Source organism: Pisolithus orientalis (assembly GCF_024613125.1).
Source record: "Pisolithus orientalis strain OTSU chromosome Unknown F5J12scaffold_36, whole genome shotgun sequence".
Lineage (NCBI taxonomy): Eukaryota > Fungi > Basidiomycota > Agaricomycetes > Boletales > Pisolithaceae > Pisolithus > Pisolithus orientalis.
In genome coordinates, this window is record NW_026260817.1 from 25,729 (window position 1) to 39,325 (window position 13,597).

Sequence of the window (13,597 nt, forward strand, 5' to 3'; positions counted from 1 at the left end):
GTCAGCGTGGATGCATCCTCGTCGTCGCGGAGGGGACAGACTCACAATAAAACTCCCACCAGCAGGCCATCGCCAACCGGATGATAATAGCATGCTGTCGCCCGCGAGTGGCTCAGAGTATCACGACAGCAGCGAACCCGTCGAAATGGACGTCAACCAGGAGGAACCAGAGGAACAACAACCAGAGCCTTTCACTCAGACAAGAGGTGGTCGTCGTATCAAACGCCCTGACTACTACGAGTCGCAGTCGGAGCAGGACCCAAGCGACCTCTTCAACAACGACAACCACGTCATAAACAACACTTCTCGACGCAGCAACCACCAGGATGATGACGATGAGGAGGACCAACAACCTCGACGCTCTACACGCTCAAAGACAAGACGTGGGTCCGGGCTTGCTGATTTCATCGTTTCTGATGAGGAAGATTCCAAGAAATACCGTCTCCGCGAGAGACGGAAACCACCTACGCCACCTCCTCCAAAGACGTCAAGCGGTCGTGTAAGCAGACAGCCCCAGCGCTTCATCCATTCCGTCGCCGCTCGAGGAGAACAACAGAAGCGCCCCACACGAAAGACACGGCGCACAGCAGCCGACCTCGACGACGGCTATGTCGACCAAGGAACAGACGGCTCGTCCTCAGAGGCATCTTTAGCCAACGCACCACGCACATCCTCAGACGTTGAACTGGACCAAGACGCAGAGGGTGAACCAGACCCAGACGCCGAAGGCGAAGGCGAAGTGGAAGTGGAGCAAGAAGACGGCAGACCTTACGCGTTCCGTCGACGCACCAAGATAAACTATGCCGTGCCACCCCCTCTGGAAGAACTTAAAGCTCCTCCTCCTCCTAGGAATCGTACAACGGGCGGAAGAGGCGGAAAGAGGCGCGGCCCAGGGTGGAGCGCTACGGGAGCAGAGCTTGGCAGGTGGATGGGTGTGCATGACGACTCGGTGCGTTTGCATGGACATTTCTCTATCCTCACGTATCGAGCCCACTTTAGGACTCGGACGTTCCTCTCAGAACTCCCAGGAGGAACCTGGGCGACGGCGCGCTGTTGGGTGCCGGGGCCATGTCTGCCGGGGGATTGCTACCCGGCGACTTTGCAGCTGCAACGGCAGGAACGCCCTCTAATCTTGGTAAAATAGGTGAAGCCGGTACGTATGCCTTTTGTGTCGTTTGTTCAATGCTGACTATGTGTGTAGCTCTGGCCGACGCCGACCCACTAGGTGTCAACCAAAACGTGACGTTTGACGAAATAGGTGGCCTCGACGATCGTACGTGCTACTACAATGGATTTCCGTGTGTCGTGCTGACAGTGAAATAGACATACATGCGCTCAAAGAAATGACTCTGCTGCCCCTTCTCTATCCCGAGGTGTTCCAGCGCTTTGGGCTCACCCCTCCCCGTGGGGTACTCTTCCATGGACCTCCAGGGACGGGTAAGACGTTACTGGCACGTGCACTCGCAGCGACTTGTAGATCGAATGGCAAGTGCATATGTGGGTGTTCTTATCTTTACTCACGCATACACGCACTAACTTGCTTTTCGTTCTAGCTTTCTTCATGCGCAAGGGCGCAGACTGCCTCTCCAAATGGGTCGGCGAAGCTGAACGTCAACTTCGCCTTCTCTTCGAAGAAGCTCGCACCTGCCAGCCCAGCATTATCTTCTTCGATGAAATCGACGGCCTTGCACCCGTCCGGTCCTCCAAACAAGACCAGATCCACGCTTCGATCGTATCGACGCTTCTTGCGTTGATGGATGGGATGGACGGACGCGGACAGGTCATCGTCATTGGCGCGACGAATCGACCGGATGCGGTCGATCCGGCGCTGAGGAGACCAGGCAGGTTTGATAGGGAGTTTTATTTCCCTCTGCCAACTGTAGAAGCGCGAGAGAGGATCTTGGGCATTATGACCAGGAAGTGGCAGGGATGGGAAGGGGAGCAAGGTGCAGAAAATGTTAAAGGGTTGGCTAGGATGACAAAAGGATACGGTGGAGCTGATTTGAGGGTGAGTTGTTGAGTTGTATTGGTTGATGTGAGGACTGTTAACCCGTGATGACGGTACGCAGGCACTCTGCACGGAAGCAGCCTTGAACGCGATACAGAGACGGTACCCGCAAATATATCAATCTAACGATCGATTGTTACTCAAACCGGAGACTATCGGCGTAACATTGCGAGATTTTATGATTGCAATCCCCAGTGAGTCTTCAGTGTCTTCTTTTTGCGAACAGATGTACTGACGTACACACCAAACAGAACTTGTACCCTCTTCCGCACGTTCCACTTCGACCTCGGCGTCCCCACTCCCTGCACACCTCGTTCCACTTCTTGGAGACGCCCTCGACCGAGTCAAGTCTGCGATGGATAAAGTCCTACCGGTGTCGAAGAAGAAGCGGTCAGCGTTGGAGGAGGCTGAGTGGGAGGATCGGAATGGGGAAGAGGGCGCATTGGAAAGGGAGATGATAATGCAGTGTGAGTGCTTCTTTTTGTTTCTGTGTCGTAGTCTTCTCTCGTTCGTCGTGAATTGACATGTACAAAAACTATCGGACAACAGCGATGGAAACGATGCGCGTCTTTCGACCGCGTGTGGTCATCCATGGTCCAGCGGGGATGGGTCAAGCCCACATCGGTGCAGCAGCGTTGTATCATTTGGAAGGATGTCATGTCCAAACCTTGGATTTGGGAACGTTAATGGGAGACTCAACAAGGGTGAGAGTCGTTCTTTTTTTTTCTTTGATGACTCTATAAACCACGCGTGACATGCGCGCTGCAGACACCCGATGCAGCCGTCGTCCAGCTATTCGTCGAGGCAAAACGACATCCCCCTTCAGTCATATACATCCCCTCCCTCTTGAGTTGGTGTACCGCCGTGCCCGAAGCAACACGTTCAACCGTACGTGCGATGCTCGAGTCTCTTTCGCCGACCGATCAGGTATTACTTCTCGCCGTCGCCGATGGGCCCTTGTCGTCGTTACCGTCAGACGTGAAGACCTGGTTCGGTATCACACGTGGTTCTCGTATCGCGCTCGACCCGTCTACGCCTGCATCCCGCGAGGCTTTCTTTGCCTCCCTCATCGCAGACATCCGCCGTCCTCCCAACGCGTACCCTGATGGAATTGCACGGCGCAAACGCGTGCTGGAGGTTCTCCCGCTAGCACCACCACCGGAACCGAGACAGCCGAGTGCAGCGGAGTTGGCGGTACAGGTTGAGGCGGATCGGAAGGTGATGACGGTGCTCAAATATCGGTTGGGGCCGATCTTGACGGAGTTGAAGAGGAAGTTCAAGAGGTTTACTAAAAGGGCTAGGGTGAGTGCCGGCACCCTAATTATTATTATTTTCTTCATTCTGAGGTGGTTGGTTGTTGCTGATGATTTGTTTGTTACAGGAAGATTATGACTTCGATGCTGTTATTCCGCCGACCACCACTGGTGACGCTGTTGATACTGCAAATAGTGCTGATGCTGGAGGCACTGGTACCGGTGTAGTGACCGAAGTTGAGATTGTGGCCTCTTCTTCGAACGTCATGATTCAGGATGTGAACGGGATCGTCGAGGTGACGAACAACGAGAAGGTACAAGAAGTGGTGCATCACCACCTTGGCGAAGTGAATGGGATTGTTGGGGATGGTGGTAATGACCATCATGATGTGCATCTACCAGGAGGGCTGTCAGCTTTGTCGGTGGTACCATCCACCAATCCGATGTTGTCGCAGGTTCAGGCGCAGGTCCAACTGCTACCGCCGTCATCGTTTCCTTCTTCGAGCCAAAACCAGGCGCAGTCGTCGCATATACCGCAGCAAGGACAGATGGAACCTGACACTTCAGAACCACAACCACCGCAACCGCAACTGCAGCCGCATCCCACCGTTCAATTCCCCATATTGTATGACATGGACCTGGAACGGATGCACATCGATCTGTACAAAGACAAGTACCTCACGCCTCAAGATTTCCTAGACGACATCCGGAAGATCGTACACAACGCGACTGTGTGCGTCCATAAAGATCCGGATCGGTTGCATAAAGCCCAGGCGATGTTGACTGCGGCGGAAATGTCTATGTTGGAGTTCGATCCGCAGTTTGGGGTGGAGTGTCGGAGGATGGCTGCGCGTGAACGGAAGAGAAGGGAGGAGAGAAGGAAGGAGAGGGAGAAAGAGAAAGAGAAAGAAAGGGCAAATGGGAATGGTGGTGGTGCAGAGCAGAATGGGAACGGGAATGGGGCGTACGCTCCGGGAACGCGTAGGAGTGCACGGCATAATGGACAACAGCCCGAAATTCAGATCACGGATCCGCTCCAGCTTGAGAGACGGTTGAAGCGTGCACGTTCGTCTGGTGAGATGTCGGGTGGGGGGTCGCCTGATGCGGGACCCGGAGACGACAAGGACAAGGACAAGGACAAAGTCGAGTCTGGTACCAGCCCTAGACAGCAGAAACGGGCGCGGACGGTATCGAGCGAGGATGACGAACATGATCCGATCGATTTCATTAGGCCTTGTAGTAGCTCGCAGCAGCGACAAGCGCCCAGCGTGGTCAGGTTTGCGAATGGAGGTCAACTGGTTCAGGAAGACATGGTATCTACTTTCGTTTCGGATCCGCCCCCTCAACAACGTCCGGGGGTCATCGTACAGAATGGAGTTGGACCGGACACGATGGTTGTCGACCATCATTATCGACCCGCCGCTTTGTCAAGTCAGGACAGCTTCAACCCGTTCCTGGTCGTCGACCCGATACTGCCTCGGCCTCAACCAGAAAAAATGCCGACTATGTCGATATCGCGTCTGCTCAATGGAGACACGCATGCGTCTTCCAGTAGTCGTAATCCCACCCCTACGCCGAGTCCTATCCCCCCACCGCAGCAGCAGCAGAGTAACGAGCTCCCACACTTCCCACCCATACCTTCATTGCATTCTCCCCCACGCACACCTGTACGCCCATCTGCCGATCCTGCACCTTCACATCTAAGCGCCGAGCCAATGGTCGTGTCTCCACCGCCACGAGAACCCTCGCGCCCGCCTACCCCTCTGCCCGACTTCCACGTCGATGGAGAGCTCCTGTCGACTTTCCAATATCAACTGACATCCAAGACAGACCAGTTTTCGGTGGAGATGCTTGAACAGCTTCGAGCGATATGTGTTGGTTGCGTCTGGAGACACCGTACGGAATGGAACAGGGACGCTCTCGTTCGGGAACTTGTCGGTGTGCTGGACGAGTATTTGGACGATGCCACCGCTGCCGCTGGAGACGTCGGTTCGTCATCGTCATCGCCTGTGTATGGCTCATTTTAATAGTCGTTCGTTGCGTCTTCATCCTTCCGTTTCTTGTTCTTGACCTTTCTTTTTGCTTAGCCACCTAGATTATCGTCTTTATTCGATTTTTTTCTTCCCTCGATCGCGTGTATTTTATATGCTCATAAAGTGTAGCGGAAAACAACAATCACCTATAATGATGATATGCTCAGAACCTCCGTCAACATTTGATACTACGATTCTCGAGCTCTCCTACGTCTGCCGGGATGCGAGCTTTGACTCGGACTGCATAGATGCCTCATACATATTCCGTCAACAACTGTGAGGAAGGGGGGGCGCATCAGGAGGCAAAGAGAAGAGTCCCTGCGACCTCAGGATCGATGACGGCGATGATTCTGTCGAAGTGACGTTGGAGGGCGTGCAAACGGACGTGCAGTCTGTAGCAAGAGGAGTGGGTTCGTCGGAATCCGGACACTGACATGTGAATCCCCAGAGGGGCGGAGGGGGGGAGTGACCATTACGGTAACACATAAAAAATTATCATACAAAGCCCTCTCCGGGCACCCCTGGATGCCACAGGAGGAAGTGCCTCATGTGCAGAGACAATTACTTTTTTATGAGTGTACATATAATTGTATTTCTAAGGGAGCTGTTATAGAATGTCTATCTTAGATGATGAATGTCTGGCCAGAGCAGTAAATATTCCTGGACACAGTCGAAGTCCAGGTCTGGGGACACCTTTGAAGCTCACAAGTAATGACGGACCAGAACTCTGGTCATGTGATGATGACATAAACCCTGAGGGGCGGGTAAAGAAAGCAGAGGAGAGGAGCACATTGTTACCACAATATTCGCATGCTCGTCATGACAGGCAGTGGCATTCATTGCTTGCTAGTAGACGTCACAGATTCAGATAGTGATGAGTATATCAGCTACGAGTTTGTTTCGACGAGAATATGCATTCAAGGCTGTTGCCTATCAGCATGATGTGACTCACATGTCTTTATATCTGACAGGCCCAAAATTAATATGTTCCGTTGACGTACTGCACGAGCTCATGGATCACTTTCCATTCTTCAGTGTCTGACCTGAGAAAAATAGCCCATCATCATGGTGTGGTTCTCTGGAGCCACTGGAATTGACATATGTGTAAGGACATGCTTGGGCAGCATCAATGTATTCAGGCATGTGCCACCCTACAGTACATGTTTCAGGGTTAAGACAACCACATGACAGTGATGTGATTTGGAAAGCAATGCAGGTTTCTCATGTATCAGATGCAAGTGTGTCTACCAACAGAAATGACAAAGGTGAAAATACAAAAGTGCTGAAAATGGTGAGCAGACCTAAGACAAAGAAGATGACTGAACATGAGAGGGTCTGTGGTCCCTATCCTCCAAAACAAACATTTTTGGAAAAGTGTGATATCATTCATGAGTGGCAGATGAAGGTAACTGCAGATCAACTATGTCAGGGAGCATGCACCATCTGCATGCAGATGTACAATTGTACCAACCTTTCAGATGTACTGCCCACAAAAGAAATGCTACTGTTACTGAATAATGATATGTTACCTGAAAACATGCTCCCTCAAAGCTATAATCTCACCAAATATCAACCCCATGTGGTCCATTTAGTCACAACATATAGGTAGCCTGTGTGCCAAAATGCCAACACTTATATAGACCCCATGACAGGCCCATCTAAATAGATTAGCCATGACACATGGACAGGCCTGAGGGCCTATAGTGAGACAACATATGTATGGGCCTGTAAGTGCAATTCCACAACATATGGGAGGGCCTGTGGAGGGTAAGGATGCTGCAACATATAGACAGGCCCACAACCAATTAAGTATGCTGAGCTACTGTAAGACATGGACAGGCCCATCCATGGTAGGGTGCACCCCAGTCACAATATCAGGATGGGCCCACCCATCATATGCTTTATAGGGTCACAACATAAAGAGGGGCCCCTCTATGATAGATTACAGAGCTGGCAACACATGGAAGGGCCCATCTTTGGGATAATATACCCTTGTCACAACATGCAGACAGGCCAGTCAGTGTTATCAATTACATTGTCACAACAGATGGATGGGCCTGTCTAGTAAGATATGCCCCTGTCACAACATAAGGATGGGCCTGTCAATAATATCATTTACAGTGTCACAACACATAGATGGGCCTGTCTAGTAAGATGCGCCTCTGTCACAACATAAAGATGGGTCCATCAGTAATATCATTTATAGCATCACAACATATGGAAGGGCCCTTCAGCAGTATCATTTATGTGGTCACAACATAAGGACAGGCCCTTCAGCAGTATTATTTATATGGTCATAATGTATGGATGGGCCCAACAGCAATAGCATGTATAGTGTCACAACATATTGATTGGATCACAGTAAAATATTGAGGCAAGTGTCCCAACGTGCTCTAATTTTCAACAAGCTGCAAGTGGCTCACCCACTATACAACTCCAACCTCATCCACCCCAAGCATGAATATTATGCAAGACATGTCTAAAACACCCCACAGATGGTGAATGGAACTAACAGACTGCATTGCATCATACATGAAAGCCAGATTTCAAGACGAGGTATTCAGCAGACCTTGTGCCCTTCCAGATATATTGATTCTGTTTCTGGTGTTATGTGAAGCAGATTGCATATTGTCAGTAATCTCACAGGCCTATCATCACCCAAGTAAGTCCATCATAATGGTGTGATGGAAGTTTTCATCTTTCCACAGTAAACATCAGGAAAAATCAGGGTGGAAAAACCTTCAATGCAGAAGCTGCTGAGAGATACACAGAAGTGACTGAGCTGTCCATTCTGGTGACTGACTTAACCACTATCTGTGTATGGTATTTGCTGGATGCTCTCAGCCCAAAAAGAAGGGTAAGGAAATGCAGAATCTCATATTCTACTGACTTGAATGGCAGGCTGACATATGGAACTGCTTTCATCTTCTGAGGGAACCACTGTGGGAGAGCATAAAGGGTTCCCCACAGGCATGGAAGACTGTCAAGTCATATTTCCATGATAATGCTGAGTTGAAGGGCACCATCAACCTGTCACCCACATGGTTTCAACAGGGTCATGGGGTGGGTGATCATTTCTTGCCTTGTGAATAAAGTGCTCATCCATCTTGAAGCCCCAAAATGGCTTCCCAGAAGCCTCATGGCTGCTCAAATCCAGGATGGAAAACACTTCTACAAGGGAATGGGTTGACCAAATGTCTGACACCAATGCCCTGTTATCTGCAATCCTGCATGTCATCCATCCACAAATGTATGCAGATGGCAGGGAAGCATTGATCTACCTTGGTGAACAGGTGGAACAGCAGGCAGATTCAGATATGAGCTGCATACTGCTGATATGGAGCTCCATGTATAGCAGCATGTCCATGATGGTGAATCAGGCAACTTGTTACCACAGGGATATCAATGGACAGGATCCATGGTATGACATGCTGGTAACTGTGGGTGACTACCTGCCCTTGGACTTTTTCATTCCAACATTGAATCTGTGGCTGCACTACAACCCAGGGACAATCATTGCATTTTCAGGTTCAGCATTGGAGCATGGGGTGGGAGCTGTAGATGGTGACAGAACATGCCTGGCATACTACATGTGTGCAAATGTGCATCAGTTGGTGCACATTCCCATGTGTCAATCACTGTGGATGGATGACCTACTACCTAGACTGGTTGCAACTGGAGAACTGTTGATCTGAAGCTGCAAAATTTAATGTAAGATTTAGTAGGTGATGCAGATCTCATATTTTATTAGGATATGCTGGCTCTCAAACTTTGGACAGGTGGTGTTTCCAAGATTTTGCAAATGGGTGGGTGCTTAGACATCATAGATTGGGCAGGTACTCAGAGTTAAAGGGTGTGCATCATAAACTGCAACAAAAGTAAAACTACTCAGGCCATCATGCAGATGGGTGGATTGTCAGACATCATGCAGATGGGCAGGGGTTCAGACATCATGTGAATGGGTGGTATCTCATAAATGATCAACTTTTACAGCAATGTATATACAACCAACTCCACAGTCAAAAACATATAAACTATTGAAGTGGCATGCCCAACAACCCACACAATGCCCACCACCTAGTGTAGAAATGGTTGATTTGTCAACCCTGACCATTGACAACATTAGCATATTTCCAAATATTTTTGATGCAGTAGTTTACCTGCTCCTTGATATGGCCATTGAGACAGTCTGCAATTGGCACCTCAGGCAATGGCCACAAGCCCTGGGCCATCATCAACTATTTGCAGCAATGAGAATAAGTGGCATACCTTAAAAAAATCCCTTGTCTTGCAATCTTTGGGAATCTGCTGTGTATTCCTCAGAACAATTTAGCCACTAAGGGAATGCAAAGCCAGAATTGGGATCAGCTGCATGTGGGGTCCAATGTGGGATGATGGTGCTGATATTGTCGATTATGCAAAATGTGCTAAGGGGAATTAGCTACATTTGATTGCAGAAGCTAACCTCATCATCTTGGTGTCTGAGGTATGCATGGTAGCATGCTGGGAGGGGAGGAGTATAACTGGCATGCAACACTGTCACCAGAATCAAGCTATATCACTCATTCTGAAGGGATTATGTATCAGTCCCACATTGTGAAAAATTGATGTAAAACCTACCAAGTCCATTGCTAGGTTTGCAAACCAATGCACAGGCCATCCTGCAATATTGGCAGTCTGCTTCAGATGCACAGAGGCCACCTCAATCCAGCATGCCAAGTAGAGGATACCCATCTCTACCACAGAATGGCAAGATGGGTGTGATTGGCTGGCAATGAATGGCTTGGGACAATTTTCAAAGGGAGAACACAGATAACAAATGACATCCATCAAATCAAGCATATTGATGAGTCAAAGGCCCTGAGAGGCTGCACCATACTGGTCCCTTGCAGCTGTGCCCAATTCTCTTGCAATGGCATTTGCAGCCTGCACAAGGTGCCTATTGAGGGTGGGATTGAATGGCATGTTGCTGGGAGTGATGTTTCCATGGTAGCAAGATACTGCAGCATGTAAGGTGTGCAGGACTAAAATTATCAATGTCAATGGTGTATCAGATTAAGCTCATGCCCATACCTTGATCACAATGTGGAACAGGTGCCAATCCCCATTGTTCCATTTGAAGAGATTGCTGTGTGGATGGAAGTTCACCTACATAATTGATGAATATCACTGATTACATGAATAGAACCAAATAAATGCTCACTGTTGCATATTTCTTCGAAAAGATCCCTCATCTCTGATTGTTTGGGCATGCCAAATGTCAAACAGTTTGTGCCATTGTCCTCATCTGCTGCCAAGTCAACAGATTCAATGGGTACATTTGAAACAAACAGGGGAGGAATTGGTTCCCTCATATCCTGCAATTGAGCAAGCAGGTTAGTCAGAGAATTAGGTCAAGGAGATCGGTCCCTCAGATTTGATGGTTCATGGGTGATGGGCAGAGGAGATGGTTCCCACACATTCTGCAAGTCTGCCAGAAAATTGACCTGCATAGTAATGTCTTGTGCAGGTGTTGAAAACCCATCTATCCTGTTTAATTTCTTGTCCATGACTGGTGGTGCTGATGGTTCCCATGCATTCAGCAATTGCTCAAGTAGATCCATGTTCATACCATCTGCTGGGGGAGCGGTTGGTTCCCATTCATTCAGGAACCAATTCATCAAGTTGTCTTGTGGATCTATTACTAGAAAATTAATTTGTTTGTTAGCTTGAAGGGCAATTGTGCCAACTCACCAGCCATGATTCTGCCCACTGCCAGAGTGGTTGGTTTCCTTTCCTGCAGGAACTGATCCAGCAGGCTTTCACATGAATCTATAGCAAAAGAATGTTTGTTGTTGAGCTTGGAGAGAAATCATGTTCACTCACCAGCTGCAATATCCATGTTTGACCTCACCATATCTGACCTTCCACTTGAGACAATTGGTGGAGGGGTTGGCTCTCATAACTCACACAGTTGTACTAGCATCTCCTCCAGATCTTTGGACTGCTTCATGCAGGAGCTAGATTGCCTTGGCTCAATTGGTCTTACATTAGCTGTGGATGGCTTAGATCACTGGATCCAACAATGAAGACAACCTTACCTTGATGACAGAAACAAACTTGGTGGGACTGTTCAGTGGACATATTCAATGATGATGGGTTTACTGATAGCTTGATGATCAATCAAGATTTAAACTTGTAGGAACAATGGTGAGAATATCATTCACACTGTGGGAAGCAAGGTTGGACAATGGAAGATGGAGCCAAATTTTGGGTAACAGCAATACATGGGAGATGAGCAGCAATATCTCCCAACATAGATAGCTACCAGTCACTTCCACATGGCCAATATGTAGACCTGTCCTGCTCTCTCTGCTCAATTGTCCCACTCAACCATCCTGCTTAACTATCCCTCTCTCTGATATCAAAGACACCTCTCACAACCACCATGGTGTCATGAGCTACTGTACATTCCATACACTTGTATTCTAATGTGTAAAACTAGGCTAAGCCCTCTATAGACTGTACATAAGTTCCAAAAAAGGTTTCCACTCTGACTGTTTGAGGGATTTGACAACTACTTCCACTTCTGATTGCTGCCTGTTTGCTTGCACAATCTCTTTGCATCAGGTGATGGAACATCTGCATCTGGCCTTGCAGGGGCCTTTCTGACACAAGGTGACTTCCAGGTGCTCCCAGGGATGCTCTGTTTCACATTCATGGATGCTGCATTGGTGGTCACAGATCCATTATTGTTGGACTTGGACAAGTATTTGGCCCCAGGTGGATGTCAATTTGTGTCTGGCTCACTCAATTCTGACAGAGCCTGCTTAACACACAGCACAAACTTGTTAGCCATAACAGCTGATTCAACATGACTGAACTTGCCTTGTGTGTGTGCTTCAGGGCAGATTTCAGCTTTCCACCTTTTTTTCTGCTCATTGACCCCTCCTCAGTTGGGTGGTCAGTGAAAGGAATGCTCTCCAATCCATCTTCATCTGTGTATTCTGAGTGGTCCTGTAGTTCAGTTGTGTACTCACTACCTGAGTGCAGATCAGGGTTTGCTGCAAATACAAGTTACAGTGGGAAGCTCACTATTCAGGGATGTTGCCAATTTCTTTGAATTGGATAGGGTGGGCAAATAAGTGTCTTCATCAGCTTCATCATCAGAATCATGGCCATTGCTTTCCCTCCCATTATCATCAGTTACTGCTTTATTTCATGGACAATGCACCAGGGTCTTTGCATGGGCTGGAGGTGCAGAGAGCTGCTCACTATGGGAACCATCAGCTGGTGGGGGATGTTACAACCACATCAGGGGTCCTTCCTTTTTCAGCTTCTCATGGTCACATGCATCATGTGCCTTGTTGTGTCCCTCATAATTGTTGCCATCCTAGGGGCTCATATGCTGCAAGGCTCATTTGGATCTCCAGCTGACATGGTATTTCCAATACCTGTCAAGACTGCACCTCCACCTTGATCTGGTGTTCCACCACCCTCTCTGATGGACAACATGTCATGTTCCTGTTCTGTTGACTCATTTATATTGCTTACATGTTGTACTATAGCTCCGGTGTCTGGCTCCTCACTGCACATTGATTGCACAGCCAGTATAGCCTTCATTTCCTTGTCTATCCCCATCAGATGACACTGTATGACTCCTCCTGACTTATTTATTTGTCTGATTGTTTCATTGATTACTGCAGATACATGTCATGATGTGTCCTGTTGTGACTGGTATGGTACTTGTGTTTAAGGGTATATAAATCCTCATACTTTACCTTGTATCCTCAGTTTTTCAATAGCTTGGAACTCAGCTTCATCCCTTTGCTTTCGTCCTTGTTCCCTCTCCATGTGACTACCCTAGTGGATCACCAGTAGAGTGAACCTCTGTCAGACTTCAGCAATAACTGAGCCATAGGGGTTATGACACATTTGGCCCATAGACTCCCCCTTGCATGCTTTGTGCCTATTCCATTTGAAGAAGTCACTCTACTCAGGCATAACAGGGGATTTGAGTGGGAACAAGGAGGGAATGGTGTCTTGGCATGGTTTTGCCTCCTGCCAGATACCTGAAGACCAGAATCACATTAGTGCTGATCTGTTGTGCATGAAAATCACACATGGTGCACCTTTTTAGGGGAGGGATCATCTGTTCCAACATTGCTCACCTCAGCCTCACTGTGATCATCCAAACTGTTGTCCATGCTGTCATCTGCACTATCATCTGTGCTATCATCTGCCACTCCCTCTTCCTGCACTTTACCCTTGCCCTTGACATTTTTCCTTCCAGGATTCTTTTTGCATTTGGGGGCAAGTGTCTT

The 13,597-nt window shown here is 48.5% G+C and overlaps 1 protein-coding gene across 1 annotated transcript; it reads left to right on the forward strand.

Moving 5' to 3' along the window:
* Positions 1–10: 10 nt before the first annotated feature.
* On the forward strand, positions 11–5,288 carry F5J12DRAFT_725581 (AAA-domain-containing protein; the record flags this gene model as incomplete). Its single annotated transcript, XM_051741647.1, has 12 exons — positions 11–949; positions 1,000–1,153; positions 1,202–1,273; positions 1,324–1,497; positions 1,554–2,008; positions 2,070–2,202; positions 2,260–2,475; positions 2,558–2,712; positions 2,777–3,310; positions 3,390–3,432; positions 3,499–3,587; positions 3,810–5,288. 12 exons carry the CDS (start codon positions 11–13, stop codon positions 5,286–5,288), a joined length of 4,443 nt encoding a protein of 1,480 aa, XP_051596648.1.
* Positions 5,289–13,597: the final 8,309 nt, after the last annotated feature.